The sequence below is a fragment of the Scyliorhinus torazame genome, chromosome 21 (assembly GCF_047496885.1).
Source record: "Scyliorhinus torazame isolate Kashiwa2021f chromosome 21, sScyTor2.1, whole genome shotgun sequence".
NCBI classification, from domain to species: Eukaryota; Metazoa; Chordata; class Chondrichthyes; order Carcharhiniformes; family Scyliorhinidae; genus Scyliorhinus; species Scyliorhinus torazame.
This window is the reverse complement of record NC_092727.1, coordinates 129,518,707-129,537,499: the sequence shown is the minus strand read 5'-3', so window position 1 is coordinate 129,537,499 and position 18,793 is coordinate 129,518,707. Positions and strand designations below refer to the sequence as shown.

The 18,793-nt window shown below is 51.1% G+C and overlaps 1 protein-coding gene and 1 long non-coding RNA gene across 6 annotated transcripts in view; one reads left to right on the top strand and one right to left on the bottom strand.

Annotated features, from left to right (window-relative positions):
* Positions 1–18,793, top strand: part of cdk5rap3 (CDK5 regulatory subunit associated protein 3) — an 84,094-nt gene that overhangs the window by 47,623 nt on the left and 17,678 nt on the right. For 2 of the 5 annotated variants that reach the window (XM_072487576.1, XM_072487572.1), the window contains exons 1-5: positions 9,119–9,273; positions 9,547–9,592; positions 12,993–13,124; positions 14,457–14,557; positions 14,649–14,697. In XM_072487576.1, coding sequence (XP_072343677.1) covers positions 9,121–9,273; positions 9,547–9,592; positions 12,993–13,124; positions 14,457–14,557; positions 14,649–14,697 — 481 coding nt within the window. In that variant the 5' untranslated portion in view covers positions 9,119–9,120. Of the gene's footprint in view, positions 1–7,277; positions 7,385–9,118; positions 9,274–9,546; positions 9,593–12,992; positions 13,125–14,456; positions 14,558–14,648; positions 14,698–18,793 lie in introns of those variants that run through there. The other 3 variants (XM_072487574.1, XM_072487573.1, XM_072487575.1) reach the window with 2 other exon arrangements.
* On the bottom strand, positions 1,934–6,259 carry LOC140398657 (uncharacterized). The gene is made up of 2 exons (XR_011937534.1): positions 3,805–6,259; positions 1,934–3,081 (listed from the first exon to the last, which is right to left on the bottom strand). It is a non-coding gene; the product is annotated as an uncharacterized lncRNA (long non-coding RNA).

The window sequence follows — 18,793 nt, the reverse complement described above, 5'->3', positions numbered from 1 at the left end:
AGTGGGGTGATCAAGAGGGAGGGGAGGTTGAGCCGGGGACAGTGGGGAGGGAGCAGACAATTGGGGAAAGGGAATGTTCTGGGGGAGGAGGTAATTGAGAGGGAGTGCAATCAGGGGAAGTATCAGACGAGAGGAGGCAGTTCATTGTGGGCTGAATGGCAGTCAGCAAGTTAGCAAACAGCTTTCCGGAATGTGGCGACTAGGGGCTCTTCAAAGTAACTTCATTGCAGTGTTTTAAAGAAATATTTAAAAAGAAAATTTAGAGTACCCAATTCATTTTTAATGTAAGCCTACTTGTGACACTAATAAACATTATTATTATGAAAAGACCCGAGCCCATGTTTCAGGCATGAGCCATGGGCACCTATATTTCAGCCTTTACCAATATGGTCGGAGAGCCATTGGGGGGGAATAAGTGCACTCCATCCACCACAATGGACACTCTTACACCAGTAAAACACATGGCGCAAACGGGTTTCTCACCACTTGATATGCGTAACGGGAAGATTCCAGAATGCTGCAACACGGAACACGGAACTCGCCTTAAAATTAAACATATTAAACTGCTCAGGATGGTGAGAAGGTGAAATTTGTTAAATATTTAAGAAAGGTGCAGTTGGAAAACAGCTGTGCAACCCCACCCCAGACTGCGAAACCTGAGGCTGATTGACAACTTATTCACAGTGGGAACTTGAATCATCAGTTAGATTTATTACAAGAGAGTCACATCTGACGCCAAGTGTGAATAATGGAGGGTCTGGCTGTGAGCTCAGGTTTAATAGATTATCCCTACAGTTCTGGCTATTGATTCTTGAAATGAGGTTAATAATATGGATCCCATTCAAATCCTCAGTCCTGGTAAATCAGGTCTTTGTTTGCTAAATAAACTTTGCATTCAGAGGCCTTCTCTCCCAACCTGCTTATAGAGGAGTGACAAGACTCTTTGGCCCTAAATCAGCCAGGTAACACTGTACCAGGCGTGGCAGCTGTCTGACCCATAACAACAAGAATGTGCATTTATATAGAACCTGTTTATATAGTAAAACATCCCAAGGTGCATTATTAAACAAAAGCTGACAAAGATATTCGGACAGATGACAAAACCTTGGTCAAAGCATTAGGTTTTAAAGAACATCGTAAAGAGAGGTGGAGAAACTACGAGGTCAGGCAACTGAAGGAATTTCTGTCCATGATGGAGTGGTTAAAAGTAGGGATGGTTGAGAGACCAGAATTGGAGAAGTTCTTGGATCTTGGAGGGTTGCAGGGATGGAGGAGATAACAGAAAAAACAAGGGTGAGGCCAGGGAACAAGGAAGAAAATGTTTACGTTGAGCTTCTGTATAATAGGGAGCCAATGTTGATCAGCAAGTACAATGACATGAGTTAGGACAGAGGCAGCAGAGTTTTGAATGCCCGCAGGTTTACAGAGGGTAGATGTGAGAAGCCTGCTAGGAGTGGGTTGGAACAGTCAAGTCCAAAGAGAACAAAAGTCCTTAAATATTGAAACATAGAACATAGAGTGCAGAAGGAGGCCATTCGGCCCATCATGTCTGCATCGACCCTCACTTCCACCCTATACCCGTAACCTAATAACCCCTCCTAACCTTTTTTTTTGGTCACTAAGGGCAATTTAGCACGGCCAATCCACCTAACCTGCACGTCTTTGGACTGTGGGAGGAAACCGGAGCACCCGGAAGAAACCTACGCAGACACGGGGAGAATGTGCAGAATCCGCACAGACAGTGACCCAGCAGGGAATTGAACCTGGGACCCTGGCGCTGTGAAGCCACAGTGCTGTCCACTTGTGCTACCTTGCTGCCCTATTGCTCTGTTCATAATGCCTGATTCTAAAGCTCTTTTTGATCACTTGCCATTGCGTTAATATCAGCACTACTGTCCTTTCAATCTAGAAACAAACTCCTGAAAATCCAGAGTTTTAGTAAATGGTGCATTTTATTTTAGAGTCATAGGGCGCGATTCAGCGGAAATATTTCCAAGTTCATTTGTGACGGGAATGTCAGAGTTTCCTGCCAGCTCTGCTGGCGAGTTCCCCATCAGCTGGGCAATCACGTGCCAACCTAACAATGCCCTTTTCAGCTTGGCAGTGCCAACTGGGCACCTTGGGAGTGCCAGGCTGGCACCCAGGTGGCACCAGCACTGCCAGGGCACCCCACCCTGCCCAAAGAGCATGCAGCTGGGGGCCTCCACCCCCCGGGAGACCCCCACAAGTGCTTTTCCGTCTTTCCCATTAGCACTCATCCAAGATCTCTGGCATCCTCAGGCGATCCCAGCCTTTTCTGGGTCTCCTGCTCAGGAGCAGATTCACTCTCTTTGGCCTCAGAAGCTGGAGCTAATGGGGGTCACAGGCAGAGGGGATTGGGAATGCCCAGACACCATGGAGTGTCTTGGGTAGGTGCCCTCAGGGAATCCGCTTGGATGCCGAGTGTCCGCCTCTGATTCCTTGAGGAAAAGGAGCACCTGGAGGGAGGTTGAGGTGCTCCATCCCCATCTCCCGTAGTCGCTGCAGAAGCTCACCCATGGCTATAGCGATGGAGTACAAGTCAAAGCACAGAGTTGGCAGAAAGAGTGCATTCTGCGGGACCAGGGTCTCCATGGCATCCCCCATCCTCGCTATGGAAATTTCCACAACATCAGACAGAATGTGGATGCAAGTCTCCATTTTTCGTGCAACTCTGTTGCGGCCTGTGGCAACTCTGCCCAATGTTACCCTGCGTCGCTTTGAGACTCCAGCATCCTTTCCATGGCTAGTTCCAGAGGCTCGTCATCTGATTCAGCAGGTGCCTTTACCCCAGCACTCCTCCCAGTGCCAGAGGCCATGGCTGGCACTGCCCTCTCCTGCTGTTGACATGTGTCTGTGAGGTGACCACTACAGTGTGAGGCCAAGCCTAAACTAGATGTGATGCACTGAGGTGTGTGTCTCTGCGCTGGTGGAGGGTGTAGGTGAACTCAGTTATTGATGGCTGTCCCGATGTGAAGTAGTCTTTGTCTTCCTCCGAGGTTTTCCTGGGATCTGGGGCTTACGTCTGGTGCTGGCTCTGGCTCACCCTCTTCCTGCTGGAACCTAGAATGGAGAGAAGAGAAAATGACTGCCGAGGCCAACTCAAATTTTGCACTCATCAATCACCTTGATTTTCCAAGGTTGTCTGGATTATATATGCTTCCTCACTAGGTGCTTGGGGGAGGCTGACCTGGTCATCAGCACAGGCATGGCCAGGGTCAGGATCACAATCCTCCCCTGCCAGTTCGGCAGCCTGCTGCTTGAATGCAGTGAGGGGCCTGGGCTCAGGTTAGGCCTTCAGTTGGAAACTTTCTCTTCCTTCAACTTGTACTGATCTCCACTGCAGACTCAGAGAGACAGCAGGAAACCGGCAGCAGAGAGTGGGAGAAAACACGGCTCCTCTTCCTTCGAGGGTCTAAAGGCTGCTGGCAAATTCTCTCTGAAAAAAAAACACCTGGCAGGAACCAATCGCTGACTGTTGTCAGGCAGAATACCGTCCCTGGCTAATCCACCGGTTGGCAGTTAGCCAATCGAACCAACATCCTCCAAAACTGGTTCCTAAGACTCACTCAGCGCCGACAAGTCTGGTTTCTCCTCTTCAAAATATAAAACCTAGGAACACACTGTCCTGGCAAGCACTCTTCTGCTTAAAGACACATTCCGATTATGAGTCCAGAGACCAAAAATAACAAAATAAAAGAGATGGGAACAAAGGAAATAAACAGGAAGGACTTCTACATGACACACAGTGACAACCAGTGTGTATCAGGTACTCCACCAACTCACCAAGGCTCCTTAAACAGCATCTTCCAGCCCCACAAACTGTACCAGCTAGGAGGCCAAGGAGAACAGATGCATGGGAGCAGACGCACCTGCAAGTTGCCCTGTACTCCAACCCATGGATGTGTCTTCACTGTGGCTGAAAACAAAGTCCTACAATTGCCTCGCGCACAGCACATGGACTGCAGTGGTTCAGTAAGGCAGCGACCTACTATCTTCTCAAGGCCATTTAGAGATGGGTAACAGAAATAAAATGAGATTAGACATGTTTCCTGCACTGCCGGGCAGTCCCCCCCCCCCCTGGAACCCAGTGATGCTGAACCACCCTGGCCACCTCCTCCCAGGTCACTGTGGTCAATCAAGTGGGCCTCCAACCGCCTGCCGTCCCTTGGGAACAGGGCTTCTCATCTTTTCCTTGATGGCCTGGAGTAGATGCTCCAGGGAGGCATTACTAAACCGTGGGCTTGCTGCCTTCTTCTGCACAACTTTGTTTCAGGGTACTGGTGCCGTTACGGATTGGCTGTGTGTGTGTTTAAAATCTGGCATCTGGTAGTGGAGTTACTGCCTACCCTGCAACAAGACTTTAAAAAACAAATTCCAATTAAGGAGGAATTTAGTGTGGCCAATCCGCCTGTCTCACACATATTTGGGTTGTGGGGATGAGACCCACGCAGACACTGGGAGAATGTGCAAATTCCTCACGGACAGTGACCCGGGGCCGGGATCGAACCCGGGTCCTTGGCGCAGTGGTGCAGCAGTGCTAACCACTACGCCACCGTGCCACGAGACTTGGCATGAATCGCGTGCTTGCATAAATAATGAGGCGGACCTGCACGATTGCACGTAGCAGCCGTTCTGCTCCACCGTGGGAGCCACTCTGACTTTATGGTCCCACTTTCTTCTGACCACAAAACATCGGGTGGGAGGACAATTCAACCTGATACTAATGCATCCAAAAATGTTTTACAGAAATACTTATAAAGTGTTTAACCTGTTATCACAAAGTTGCTACGTATTTCAGTTTAAGGTTATGTTGACAGTGATTGGGATGACACCTGCTGGATATTGTGCATTTAGCAATTGCCTGCAGCTGTTGGGAAGGTTGCAGTCCACAGACTAGTCCATTTGTTTTTGTCCTGAATGCAGTGGTTAAAATCCTGCTGCTTATACTGGATCGGAGGTTAGTTCCTCTGCATTAGTGAGAAAACATGCTCCTGTCACGTCAGATGATAATGGAAAATCAGCAGTGGAGCAATCAATTTCCAAAGGTCATAGAATTTACAGTGCAGAAGGAGGCCATTCAGCCCATCAAGTCTACACTGGCCCCTGAAAGAGCACCCTATCAAAGCCCACACCTCCACCCTATCCCCGTAACCCAACCTAACTTTTAGACACGGTGGGGAAATTCAGCGTGACCAATCCACCTAACCTGCACATCTTTGGACTGTGGGAGGAAACCGGAGCACCCGGAGGAAACCCACGCAGACACGGGGAGAACGTGCAGCCTCCACACAGACAGTGACCCAAGCCGGGAATCGAACCCAGGTCCCTGGTGCTGTGAAGCAACAGTGCTATCTACTATGCTACAGTGCTGCCCTGCATACTGCTTTCCATGTGTTCCCATTTCCTCCAGCACTCATCTAGTCTTATTATTCTTGGCTGCAAATCAGGTGGTTCAGAATTTACTTGACTCAGGTTTCCACAGGAAATTTCTTTAGCCACATTTGAAAGGAGGAAAGGCAAGACTTGCGTTTATGGAACTCCTCGTCTTTCCATCGCCCTTTTCAACCAATTAAGAACCTTGGGTGTAATTCATCAAAAAAAATGACTCGGGGAACAATTTAATGAACACCGAGCCCCATTTTGGGTGTGTTTAGCGGGGTGTTTCCTGGAACGTGTAGTGCTGAGAGTGACCCCATCATTAAGCAGGACTGTTTCTTTTTCAGGCCTCAGCAAGGAACATCCGCTGAGCCGCACTTAGACTCATTTCCTGCACTAACGGTCTCAGCTCACAAGTGCAGGAAGCGATCAGGGCACCATTTTTAAATGGCACCCAATCTCTCGATCTCGCAGCCTCCGGACCCACCCCCAACTTACCAATTAGGGGGTGCTCAAGCCCCTTGCACCCCATGACATAAAGGCAGGGCACACCCAGGCCCTCTCCCGACACTGGTAGCCTGGCACATGGGCACCTTGGCACTGCCAATCTGGGGCATTGCCAGGGTGCCAGGTGGGAAGTGCCAAGATGCCCACATGGCATTGGGAGTGCCAGGGTACCTCCCTGCACAGAGCCCGATCACCTGGGGGCCTCCAATCGCCTGAGAGACTCCCCCAAATGTCGTTACATCTGGTCCACCTTTGTAGAAGCCAGTGCTAAACGGTGCCAGGGCAGGGTCTCCAAGGTGAGGCCATTTGATTATGCACCATGAGTAACCCCAGCATAGACAAATTCAAGTGAGAACTACTCACTTGAATATGAAGGCGGGATCCAAATAGTGATGCCTCGCGAGATCTTGTTAAATTTTGCAAGGCGTAATGAGGCAGCGCGGTAGCATTGCGGATAGCACAATTGCTTCACAGCTGCAGGATCCCAGGTTCGATTCCGGCTTGGGTCACTGTCTGTGCAGAGTCTGCAGATCCTCCGTGTCTGCGTGGGTTTCCTCCCACAGTCCAAAGATGTGCGGGTTAGGTAGATTGGCCATGATAAATTGCCCTTAGCGTCCAAAATTGCCCTTGGTGTTGGGTGGGGTTACTGGGTTATGGGAATGGGGTGGAGGTGTTGACCTTGGGTGGGGGGCTCTTTCCAAAAGCCGGTGCAGACTTGATGGGCTGAATGGCCTCCTTCTGCACTGTAAATTCTGTGATGAGCATCGTAAATCTCACATGAGGCCTCTGGCGAGATTTAACGGCTTTGTCACCAGGTTGGGTACGATGAGGCCGGTAGATCGTGCCCTAAGTGTTTCACAGCAGCTTTATGGGTGAGCTCCAGACCTGGATTCACCCACACTTAGTCATTTTATTGGGCCTTGGGGAGTTTCTCTCTGATCTCTCTGATTGGGGGGTCTCCCGCTACAATGGTGAGTTGTGGTGAGCAGAGCTGCTCACTGTACAGGTCGGGACTCTGTGCGGCCTCAGCCCCGCGTTCCCCGTTCAGGCGCCCCGGGAGTTGGGAAAGACGCAGCTGAACGCGGACCGGCTCCTCCGGTGCCCTGATCTCCGAGTGACCCCCGCCCCGGATCCACGTGGCCTCGCTGCATTTCTACTGGACTGATCAGCTGGGAAGCTCTGCTATTGGCTGCCTGAAGCCCCGCCTTTACACTGTATCACCCAATCAGCGGCCACCGGACAGGTATCTATTGGACAGTGAGATAGAGGAGGCGGCGGATTGGCTGGAACCGGTACCTCGGCCTCTGATTGGCCAGAACTCTGATTAGCCGTTCCTGATTGGCCGGGGCTCTGATTGGTTCTCGGGCTGTGACGGGTCGGACCGCCATTGCGTGCCGGCAGCGGATTAAAACCCAGCGCTCCGGCTAATCCGCCTCCCGATTGGCTGCAGCCGGGAAGGCGGGGCCTGAGCAAGATGGAGGTGAGAGGCGGGAGCGCGCGGGGGGAGGCGGAGGCGGAGGGAGTTGGTGTTGGGAGGGTGGAGTTGGGGGGGGGGGGGGGTTCATAGAATTTACAGTGCAGAAGGAGGCCATTCGGCCCATCGAGTCTGCACCGGCTCTTGGAAAGAGCTCCCTACCCAAGGTCAACACCTACACCCTATCCCCATAACCCATCTTTGGACTGTGGGAGGAAACCGGAGCACCCGGAGGAAACCCATGCACACACGGGGAGAACGTGCAAACTCCACACAGGCAGTGACCCAGCGGGGATTCGAACCTGGGACCCTGGAGCTGTGAAGCAATTGTGCTATCCACAATGCTACCGTGGGTTGGGGGGGGGGGGTGTTTGGAGGTGGAGTGGGGGGGGGGGGGAGTGGTTGCCGTAAGTTACTGTCCAGACGACAGCCTCTGAGCCAGGACTGGGGCTGAGGAGCAGTATCCAAGTAACGGCATCCACGTGACGCCGTCGAAGGTCGAGTTGGCACTGCTCAAGTGACAGTGTCGAGCTGGCGGTGCGAGTGGCCACAGTCTGAGCAACGGTCTGAACCGGGAGGGGTCACTGCCTGGGCAACAGCATCTGTGGCTAGACTCGAGTTGGCTTTTTCCGAGTGACATAATTTGGCGCAATGCTGCAAGGGGGCAATGGCCGAGCATCATTGTCCATTACCAGCGTTGCGGCGGCACTGCCCATACTGCACAGTCTGGTTCAACGGGGAGGAGGGTCGGGGGCACTCTCAGAACGACAGTTAAAAATAAATAAATTTAGAGTAAGCCCTGCACTTCTTTGGGTTGTGGGAGTGAAACTCGCGCAAACACTGGGAGAATGTGCAAACTCCACACAGTGACCCAGAGCCGGCATCAAACCTGGGACCTCGGCGCCATGAGGCAGCAGTGCTAACCACTGTGTCACCGTGCTGCCCTCAGTGACAGGTTTGAAGCTGGGAAGGGGCATGGTCCGTGTGACAGTGTCTGAGGTCCAGTTGGCAATGTCCGAGTCCAGAGTGACCGGGTCTGCGCTGGGGATGCAAGGGAGCACTGTCCCACTGGCAGGCTCTGGGCTGGGGGTGGCGAGTGAGTACTGTCCAAATGAGTCCGCACTGTCCAGGTGACGGGTTGTGAGCCAGGGTGTGTGGCGAGGGGGCACTGTCAGACTGACAGAGTCCGAGCCCAGAGGGTACATTCTGAGTGACGAGGTCTGAGCCATGGGGAGCGGGGCGACACTGCCCAAGCAACAAGGTCCTAGTCGAGTGAGCGAGGGGGCTCTGCCCGAGCTGGAGGTGGTGCTCTCCGAGCTACAGCACCCGAGGACTGACCATGTGACGGTGTCTGAATCAGACACTGCTCAACATCTGTTTGGTGTGAGCTATGCTCACGGGCAGCACGGTAGCATGGTGGTTAGCACAATTGCTTCACAGCTCCAGGGTCCCAGGTTCGATTCCCGGCGTGGGTCACTGTCTGTGCAGAGTCTACACGTTCTCCCCGTGTCTGCGTGGGTTTCCTCCGGGTGCTCCGGTTTCCTCCCACAGTCCAAAGATGTGCTGGTTAGGTGGATTGGCCATGATAAATTGCCCTTAGTGTCTAAAATTGCCCTTAGTGATGGGTGGGGTTACTGGGTTATGGGGATAGAGTGGAGGTGTAGGCTTGGGTACGGTGCTCTTTCAAAAGAGCCGATGCAGACTCGATGGGCCAAATGGCCTCCTTCTGCACTGTAAATTCTATGAAAAAAAAAAATGCCCTGGGGAAGGGACTGGTGTCTGAATTCTGCTGCTTAAACTTTGTCCACAAACCAAACGTAATCCAGAATCTCTACAGTCTGTGTCCTGGCCTGGGCTCCTGTCACGGCCATATTCAGCAAACGCCTCCTTACTCGGTGAATTTTCCCTGCATGCCTCTCCTTCTCTTAGTCTGGACCCTCCACGTTAACCTCTCCTTGCTCCCAGCTCCACCTATTTTGCACTTTATTCCTGCATCAGCTGCATCAGTCCCGATTGCATGATCTGCTTTTTGCATCTTCACTGCCTATCTTCAAAACCCTTTTTTACTTTTGCTCTGTCTGATCCCTCCGTCTCTTTTGCTACTGTAGAAACATGTTGTTCCAATTTTATTTGAGTTTTAGCTTTCATTGAGTTTATTCTCTTTACAGGAACAAAGGAAGTGGCCAATTGACATACAGACCAGCAAGCTCTTGGGTAAATCTCTACTGGTGAATTGTTTTCAAACTGGTTAACATAGAATGGAATGTCACAGAAGGAGGTCATTTGGCGCCGGTTTTCTAAGAGCACTCCAATTAGATTCAGTCCCCCTGCTATTCTCCACATTCCTACAAATGTTTTCTTTTCAAATATTTATCCAATTTTATTTCAAAGTTATCATTGGCTGCTCCCTCTGCCCTTTCAGGTGGTGCTTTCCAAAACGTACTCAAAAATACAATTCTCCTCGCCTCACCTCTGGCACTTTTGCCAGTAATCTTAAATCTGTTTGGAGATTTTTAACTTGAACAGCTAAGGACTGTAACACGAGCTGCAGGCAGGGTCCCTCAAGTTTTTAAGTTGCATGTAGCATTGCTGAGAGTCAGCTGAGAAAGCCCGTTCCCCTGAGGTACCTGCTGTCCTGAGTCTCTGCACCTCTTCGCAGGGTCAGAAGGGTGTGGGTTCGAACCCCACTCTAGAGCGACGGTATAAACAGCAGGTTTTGCCAACTTAGGAGTCAATGTGAGCGGAGTGGGTGCTGGGTGAACAGGACTTGTCACTGGTGTCATAATATCCACGCATGTATATAATGAGATGCAGAGAGGCAGTGATTGACACACAGGATGACCAGTAAGCACACAGCACAGTGCAGCCAATCACCAGACAGGACACTACCACTATAAAGCCAGAGGGCACTAGGTTTCTCGCTCTCTCGGGACCCAGCCACTGAGACAGTCAGAGTCCACGAGCTAGCACAGTGCCAACACCATGCGGTAGCCAGTAAGTCTGGTCAGGCTAGTACAAGGTCTCCAGTCAGTTCAGTATAGTGTCGACCCACAGCTAAATATGTATGTTAGTTCTATCGTTCAATAAAACCGTGTTGGATCTTCTCCAGTGTTAGACGTCTGTTTCTAGCTTCCCTGCATCAAGTGCCGTCCACACCGAGCCGACCCGCCTAACACATCAATTGGTACTTCTGCAGTAAAGAATAAAGATGCAGAGAAAATTAATATAAATTTTAGGTGTATTTGAGGTCAATTAAATAAGTAGATGAGGGAATAAAAATGAATAGGCTATTTCTTCAGTTTCTCCGATGCCACAAAATCTAAGAATGATTGTCCCAAATGCTGTCCTTGCTGTTCGAAAAGGATGCTCAGAAAAGTCACTATAATCGGGCAAAACGCTCCTGGTAAGGCGCAGGATCGGAATGTAGCAGTGAACACCATTTTGGGGCCGGTTTAGCTCAGTCAGCTGGACAGCTGGTTTGTGATGCAGAGCGAGGCCAGCAGCGTGGGTTCAATCCCCGTACCGGCTGAGGTTATTCATGAAGGCCCCGCCTTCTCAACCTTGCCCCTCGCCTGAGGTGTGGCGACCCTCAGGTTAAATCACCACCAGCCAGCTCCCCCCCCGCCCCCTCTCAAAGGGGAAAGCAGCCTATGGTCCTCCAGGACTATGGCGACTTTACTTTCGTTTGTTTCTGTTGCAATGAGTCTGCTTCACGGCAATAATTCTACCAAAGCAGTTCTTTTTTTTTAAACTAAAAGGTTGGAGATAAAAGCAAATTACTGCGGATGCTGGAATCTGAAACAGAAAATACTGGACAATCTCAGCAGGTCTGACAGCCTCTGTGGAGAGAGAAGGGAGCGAACGTTTGACAAAGAGTCACCCAGACTCGAAACATTAGCTCCCTTCTCTCTCCACAGATGCTAGAAGGTTGGAAATAACTTGATCAAATTTTTTACCTAAATGGGACAATTATTAAGTTTGTTTTATTTTTAAGATTACATTACGTTAGGGTGCTAACCCATTGCACTACCCAGTGATTTAGCTTCCTCCTCCCAGACTCTTGTGAAATGTTTGCTGTGGGTCGGGGTGGACCTGGCATCAGTGGGTTGAAGTGGGTAAGGGAGGAGGTCACTCTCCACCTGCCCACTCCTGCTGCCTGCCAGTTGGTTGATAAGCACACTGAGAACAGTCTGGAAGCAGGATTTGCATTTATATAGCACCTTTCACAACCTCAGGATGTCCTAAATTGTGATACAGCCAATGAAGTACTTGTTGAAGTGTGGTCTCTGTTATATCTCTCTTGATGTGTGGATGCCGGCGTTGGACTGGGGTGAGCACAGTAAGTAGTCCGACACCTCCAGGTTAAAGTCCAACAGGTTTGTTTCGAATCACTAGCTTTCGGAGCGTCGTCTTTCATCAGGTGACTCACCTGATAAAGGAGCGACGCTCCAAAAGCTAGTGATTCCAAATCTCTCTCTTGGGTAATCACTCAGGATTGAGTATGACTTGCTTCCACTCTGGTGCACTGGGTTCAGAGATTGGGCAGCACGGTAGCATAATGGTTAGCACAATTGCTTCACAGCTCCAGGGTCCCAGGTTCGATTCCCCACTGGGTAACTCCGCACTGTCTGTGCGGAGTCTGCACGTTCTCCCCGTGTGTGCGTGGGTTTCCTCCGGGTGCTCCGGTTTCCTCCCACAGTCCAAAGATGTGCAGGTTAGGTGGATTGGCCATGCTAAATTGCCCTTAGTGTTGGGTGGGGTTACTGGGTTATGGGGATGGGGTGGTAGTGTGGACTTGGATGGGGTGCTCTTTCCAAGAGCTGGTGCAGACTCGATGGGCCGAATGGCCTCCTTCTGCCATGTAAATTCTATGGCTGATAAGCCAATGCAGTATCTGCAGACAATGCCACACGTGGGGCAGATGGTATTAGAAAGGTTGGTAAAATGGATTGTTTTGAGGGCTTTGCTTCCTCCAATGTCCCTGACGATATCTCTCGGTGTGTTTGGTGCCTTCCCGAATAAAATTTCTCCATTCTGGTCAGTTACAAGACACGTTTCCCATGAGTCGTTGGGGATGGTTGAATTGTTCATGGATGCTTTGAGGACACCCCTGAAGTGTTTGCGCTGTCTGCCAGGGAGTCTCCTGCTGAGACTGAGTTCTCGGTAGCACAGTTACTTTGGGAGTCTGGTGTCACTATCATTGTTGTAATATAAGGAACACAGCAGCCAATTCACCCACAGCAAGGTCCCACAAACACCAATGAGATCACCTGTTTTTTAGTGGTATTGATTGAAGGATAAATATTGGCCAGGTGACCAGGGAGAACGCTGCTCTTATTCGAAACAAATCCACAGAATCCTTTTGGCCCACCTGAGAGGGCAGATGTGGCCCCAGTTTAAAGTGTGAGCTGAAAGTTAGCAGCATTGAGGGAGCGTTCCACTGGTCAGCCTGAGATGTGTCGGGTACCTTGTCACAAAACAGTGTGCAGCCCAGAGTAGAAGGTAGGCAGGGTACGTCTGTGTGCATCGCAAAGAAAACCCGAAACCCCTGTAATTGTGCAGTTTGCTGAATGTTCAGTATCACACGCCTCACATTGTCCCTTGTCTCTTACAGACTGGCTGGTGGATAGGCGGCATTGCAAGCTGAAGTGGCAGAATTCGGTGCTGGCAATTCGTGAGAAAATTAACAGGGCGATCCAGGATATGCCAGAGAATGAGGAAATCAAACAGCTCCTGTCAGGATCATGTCAGTGTCATTTCTGCTGTGTCTCATCCTGGAAGCCTGTGTGTGTAAACAGGATTCGTAGTTAACTTTGCAATAGTCCAGGAGCAGTGCACCTTGATCAGAAGAATCTGTTACATTCTTTACACGAGTCAGCAGCACAGAAATAGGCCCACATGGCTCACAGATCCATTCTCGTGTTTATGTTCCACACCAGCATCTTCCCCATTTACTTCATCTCACCCCATTAGTATATCTTTCTATTCCTTCCTCCCTCATGAATTTAAGGGGACCCTACATTAATACATCTAAATTTTTGAGGATTCGGTACACCCATCACCCTTGAGTTTGTTGACCAACATTGGCTCTTGGTCCAACAACACCACAATTTTAATATTCTCCCCCTTGTTTTCAGATCCTTCCATGGTTTCACCCCTTCCTATCTCTGTAACCTCCTCCTGCCTTACAGCCCTCTGAGATCTCTGCAATTCTTGAATTCAATCCCTTTGTGCATCCCCAGTTTAATCGCTTCATCATTTGTGGCCGTACTTTCACCTGCCTTGGCCCCGGACTGAAATTTCCTCTCTAATCCTCTCCCATCAAAAAGGCTCAATGAATGTTGGCCTTTATGTCTCGAGGATTGGAATATAAAGACATAGAGGTAATGCTGCAGCTTTAATAAACCCTGGTTAGACCCCAAATAGAGTCACTGGGAGCAGTTCTGGGATCCACATCTTAGGAAAGATATCTGGGCCTTGGAAGGAGTGCAGTGTAGGTTTACAAGAATGATACCTGGATTACAGGCAGATTTAGGGCTAGACCGTTCAGGAGAGATGTTAGGAAGCACTTCTTCACTCAAACTTACCTACACCTCGGGGACTGCAGCGATTCAAACGGGCAGCTCACCAACACCTTCTGAAGGGCAACGAGGGATGGGCAATAAATGCTGGGCCTAGCCAGCAACTCCCACATCCCGTAAATGAATAAAAGGGTGGTAGAGATTTCGAACTCTCCCACAAATAACATTTAAAGCTACGACAGTTGTTAATAAAAGATATTAAGGGAGATGGCCCAAGGCAGGTATATGGAGTTAGGTCTCAGATCAGCCATGATCTCATTAAGTGGCAGGACAGGCTCGAGGGGCTGAACGGCCTCCTCCTGTTCCTATCTTTCTACCCTCTCCTGGGTTCAGCTGTCCAAATATCCGTTCTCTGTTTCATTGTCAGTCACATTCCTGTGAGGTGCCTTTGGGCATGTTACCATGTTACAGATGCTATAAATGCATCAGTTTGTTTGAAATCAATACAAAACCATAATTTCCTTTTCTGAGAACTGATAATTTTCCCTCTCCTGCAGATATCCATTATTTCCATTGCTTGAGAATTGTAGAGATCCTCAGACGGACAGAGGTTTCCACAAAGAATATCTTTGGAGGCTACTCCTCTCAGCGAATGAAGGTAAATTTATTCCAAATTTGACACAGTTCCGTCTGGTCTTTTTCTGTTTAACAATCTAAAGTTGGCCCGTTTCTTCTTCTTGTTACTGCAGGATTGGCAGGAAATAGTGTGTCTGTATGAAAAAGACAACATCTATCTAGGTAAGGAAGCTAGTTTGCTTTTATCTTTCAATAAATTCATTAAATTCAAAACCACCCTGGAGCCTGGAGGCCAGCTGTGAGTAAGGCAGCTGTGAGTAAGGCAGCTGTGAGTAAGGCAGCTGTGAGTAAGGCAGCTGTGAGTAAGGCAGCTGTGAGTAAGGCAGCTGTGAGTAAGGCAGCTGTGAGTAAGGCAGCTGTGAGTAAGGCAGCTGTGAGTAACAGCTGTGAGTAACACACTGATCTCTGAATCACTCCAGCAACTTGAGCCCATCAGCTCAGTCGACACTCCAATGCAGCATTGAGGGAGCACTGCGCTTGTTGGAGGCACTGGGCTGGATTCTCATCACCCCGACACCGAAATCACAGCCGGGGGGGGGGGGGGAATCCATTTTCCCGCTAGGAATCGGGGCCGGTGCCAATTCCCTGAATCTGCGGGCCCGGAAAAGCGGCGTGCTCAGGGACTACGCCGTGCAGCACATACCTGGGGCCATCGCCAGAGGCCCGCTCCACCATGCTCTGCTCCCGACCGGCCGAAGTCCCGACGGCGTGGAACTAATGTGGTCCAGCCGGTCGGGATGTTCACGTGGTGGCTGTGGACTCAGTCCGTGGCCGCCCTGGTCGGCGGCGGGCCAATCGGAGGGCGGGAGGGGGGGGTCCTTGTATGCGGCCGGGCAATGTTTGTGCGGGCGGACAGGGTCGGGCATGCGGCCAATCGTGGGGGGGGTTTATTTTTCGGGTCCGGCTCCGCGGTCTGAGTCCGCCAAGGAGCATGGCGCGGCCGCTGGAGGTCGCCGCCGCCGTGCGCCTGCGCGGCCTCCGACCGGAAGTGCGGGAGCCGTGTCTGCAGCAAAAGATGCTCGGTCTACGCTGGGTACCCGCTAGCCCCCTGCAGGGCGCAGAATTTGTGGTCCTTTCACGCCAATTATTCGGGCGTGAAACTCCAAGGTTTTGAGGCCGGCGTGGGGACATAGTCCCAATAACGGAGAATCCAGTCTGCTGTTTCTCAGAAGGGATATGAAACCAAAACTCATTAGGTGGATGTTAAAGATGCCACAGCATTATTCAAGGAGGAGCTGGGAGGACTTCAGGTGGTGGCCAGGGCGGCCAAGGCGTGAGTGGCCGCACATTTGGTGGCTCCTGCCCGAGGTGGAATCGTTTGGTCCTTTTTCACCCGGTTTAAGGGTTGTTTGCTGGTGTGAGGTGCATGAGCTCTGAGGAAGTGAAGTATTCTATTGGTGGGGCTGGTTTATGGCTTACCAGACGAGGAGTGTAACGACTAAGAGGCAGCAGCCTGGGCGAGAGATTATTCGAGGTGTGACAGAGGAAAAGATGGTGGAGGGGGCTGAGTGTTGTTGCCCACCCAGTGGTCTACTGAGCAACCGGTGGACAGGAGGCCTCAGAGGACCCGGCAAAGGTGGTGGAGCCACTTATGGCGGCTATCGAGAGAGTGGAGAAGAGGCTGGAGGTTCAGAATCTGGCACTCCAGAAGGTGGAGGAGTCCCTGGAAGAGCAAGAGGACCAGCTGGCCTCGCTGGAGGGAGAGATGGTGCTCGTGGCAGAGAGCCAGAAGAGGTTGAGGGAGAAAGTGGACGACTTGGAGAATCGTTCCAGGAGGCAGAATCTCCGGATTGTGGAGCTGCCTGAGGGGTTTGCGGAACGCAGGCCTCAAGGTATGTGGCGAGTATTTTGGAGAAGTAGGTGGAGGAGGGGGGACTTTGATTGTCCCCACCTCCAGGTGGATCGAGCACACAGCGCACTGAGGAGGAGGCCGAAGGCAGGGGAGCCACCCAGGGCGATGGTGGGTGTGGCTGCATCGTTTCCTCGACAAGGAGACGATACTGAGATGGACGAAGGAAACTTGAAAGTGCCCCTGGGAAGTGAACGTGTTGAGAATCTACCAGGACCTGGGTGTGGAGTTGGCCGAGCGGCAGGCCGGTTATAATCCGATCAAGGCTGCCCTCTACAAGGAAGGAGTGAAGTTTGGAGTGTTGTATCCTGCTTGTCTGTGGGTTACACACCAGAATCGAGAGCCGGAGGAGGTGAGTGAATTTATGAGACACCATGGACTGGGAGGAGTGTGAGGACACTGAACTTTGGAGATAGTAATGTGGGGAATTTGAGTCTGCACGCCGGGCGGTTTGGTGATTTACTGTTTCTGGGTATGAAGTGGCTAAGTGTGTTTTACTGTTTTTAGGGAATTGTGGGTGAAGACCGGCTGTGTTTGGTGGGGGTGTGTGTGTGGGGGGGGGGGGGGGGGGGGGGGGGGGTGGGGGGGGGGTAGCATGTGCCCTAGAGCCTCCGGGAGGGGATGAAGGGATGAGGCGGAATTTGGACAGGTTGGAGTTCCCGAGGGTTGGGGAGGCGAAGGTGCAGGAACTGGGGCCCTGGTTGGGCTGAGGGAAGTAATGGACTGCATGGTGTCGATGCAGACGGGGAAGGCTCGTCCGATTGGGTTCCCAGTCAGGTTTTTTGGGTTGGACCTGGGGTCCCTGCTCGTTGAGATGTACAATGAGTCGATGGTGAGGGGGGAGTTCCCCCCACATTGTCTCAGGCTTTGATCTCGCTAATTTAAAGAAGGACAAGGACACGGAGCAGTGTGGATCTTACCGCCCAATCACGCTGTTGAATGTGCACGCAAAGTTGTTTCCGAAGGTGCTGGCAACACGGATAGAGGATTGTGTGCCGGGGGGTGATTAGGTGAGGGCCAGACAGGGTATGTCAAGGGACGGCAGTTGTCGGTGAATGTGCGGAGATTGCTTAATGTTATAGTGATAACCTCGGAGGACCGTGAAATGGAAGCAGTTGTGGCGATGGATGCAGAGAAGACGTTTCACCAGTTCGAGTGGGCATATTTGCTCGAGGTGTCGGGGCAGTACGGGTTTGGACAGGGGTTTGTGGATTGGGTTCGACTGCTGCATGAGTCACCTAAGGCGAGTGTTCGGATGAACAAGGTTAGCTCAGATTATTTTGGGTTACACCGTGGGACAAGGCAGGGATGACCGCTCTCCCCGCTGCTCTTTGCCCTGGCGATTGAGTCGCTGGCGATGGTGTTTGAGGGGGTGGAGGGGTATTGAGTGGAGTGGGGGGGAGGCTCTGCAGGTTAGAGGGTGGTCTTGGCGAGGGATCGATCGAACGGGGGGGGGGATAGCATTGCTGAGCTTGTTGAACTACTACTGGGCAGTTAATATTGCAATGGTTAGGAAATGGGTGGTGGAGGAGCAGTTGGTATGGGGCAGGCTGAAAGCTGACCAGTTTGAGGGCACGGTTGTTGGTGCCCACTCCGTTCTCGCCGGTCAGGCACTCCACAAGCCTGGTGGTGGTGTCACAACTGAGGGTTTGGAATCTGTGTCTCCAGGACTTTAGATTGGAAGGGTCTCTGTAGTCGCCGATTTGCGATAATCGTAGGTTTGCATCGGCAGTGTTGGATGCGAGGTTCCGGGGGTGGCGGCAGGTAGGGTTAGAGTATTTTAGGAATTTTGTTTGTTGGAGGGAGGTTTGCGGACTTGGAGGAGCTGGAGGGGTTGCACCAGTTGCCGAAGGCGAATGGGTTCAGGTATCTGCAGGTTAGGGACTTGATGAGGAAGGAGGTGCCGTCGTTTCTGATTCTGCCGCCTCCGGTGCTGCACGATAAGCTTCTGTCCGAGGATGGAATAGGAGGGGGCAGGGTGGTGGACATGAATGGGGAGTTGAGGAGAGGGAGCATCCCCAGCCGGGATAAAACATGTTCTTTGTAAACCACACATTCGAGATTGCTGCACATTTGTACAACTAAGAGAAAATTCTTCATCTCTTCATCTAACCTCATTCTGTTCCTTTCGCCCCCAAACATTTACCCAGCCTCCCCTCCAATGTGCCATTCACCTCAACAGCTCCCTCTGCTAGTCAACTCCACATCCTCACCACTTTGGAGAATGGTGTTTCCTCCAAGGATTCCTTGGATTTACTGGTGCCTGTCTTATATTTATGACTCTTAGTTTTGGTTTCCTCCACAAGTGGAAACATCTTTGTCAGCCCGATCAAAACTTTTAATTTTGGAATTTTAAAGACCCTTTATCAGGTCACCCCTTAGATTTTATTCTAGAGGAAAGAACTCAGC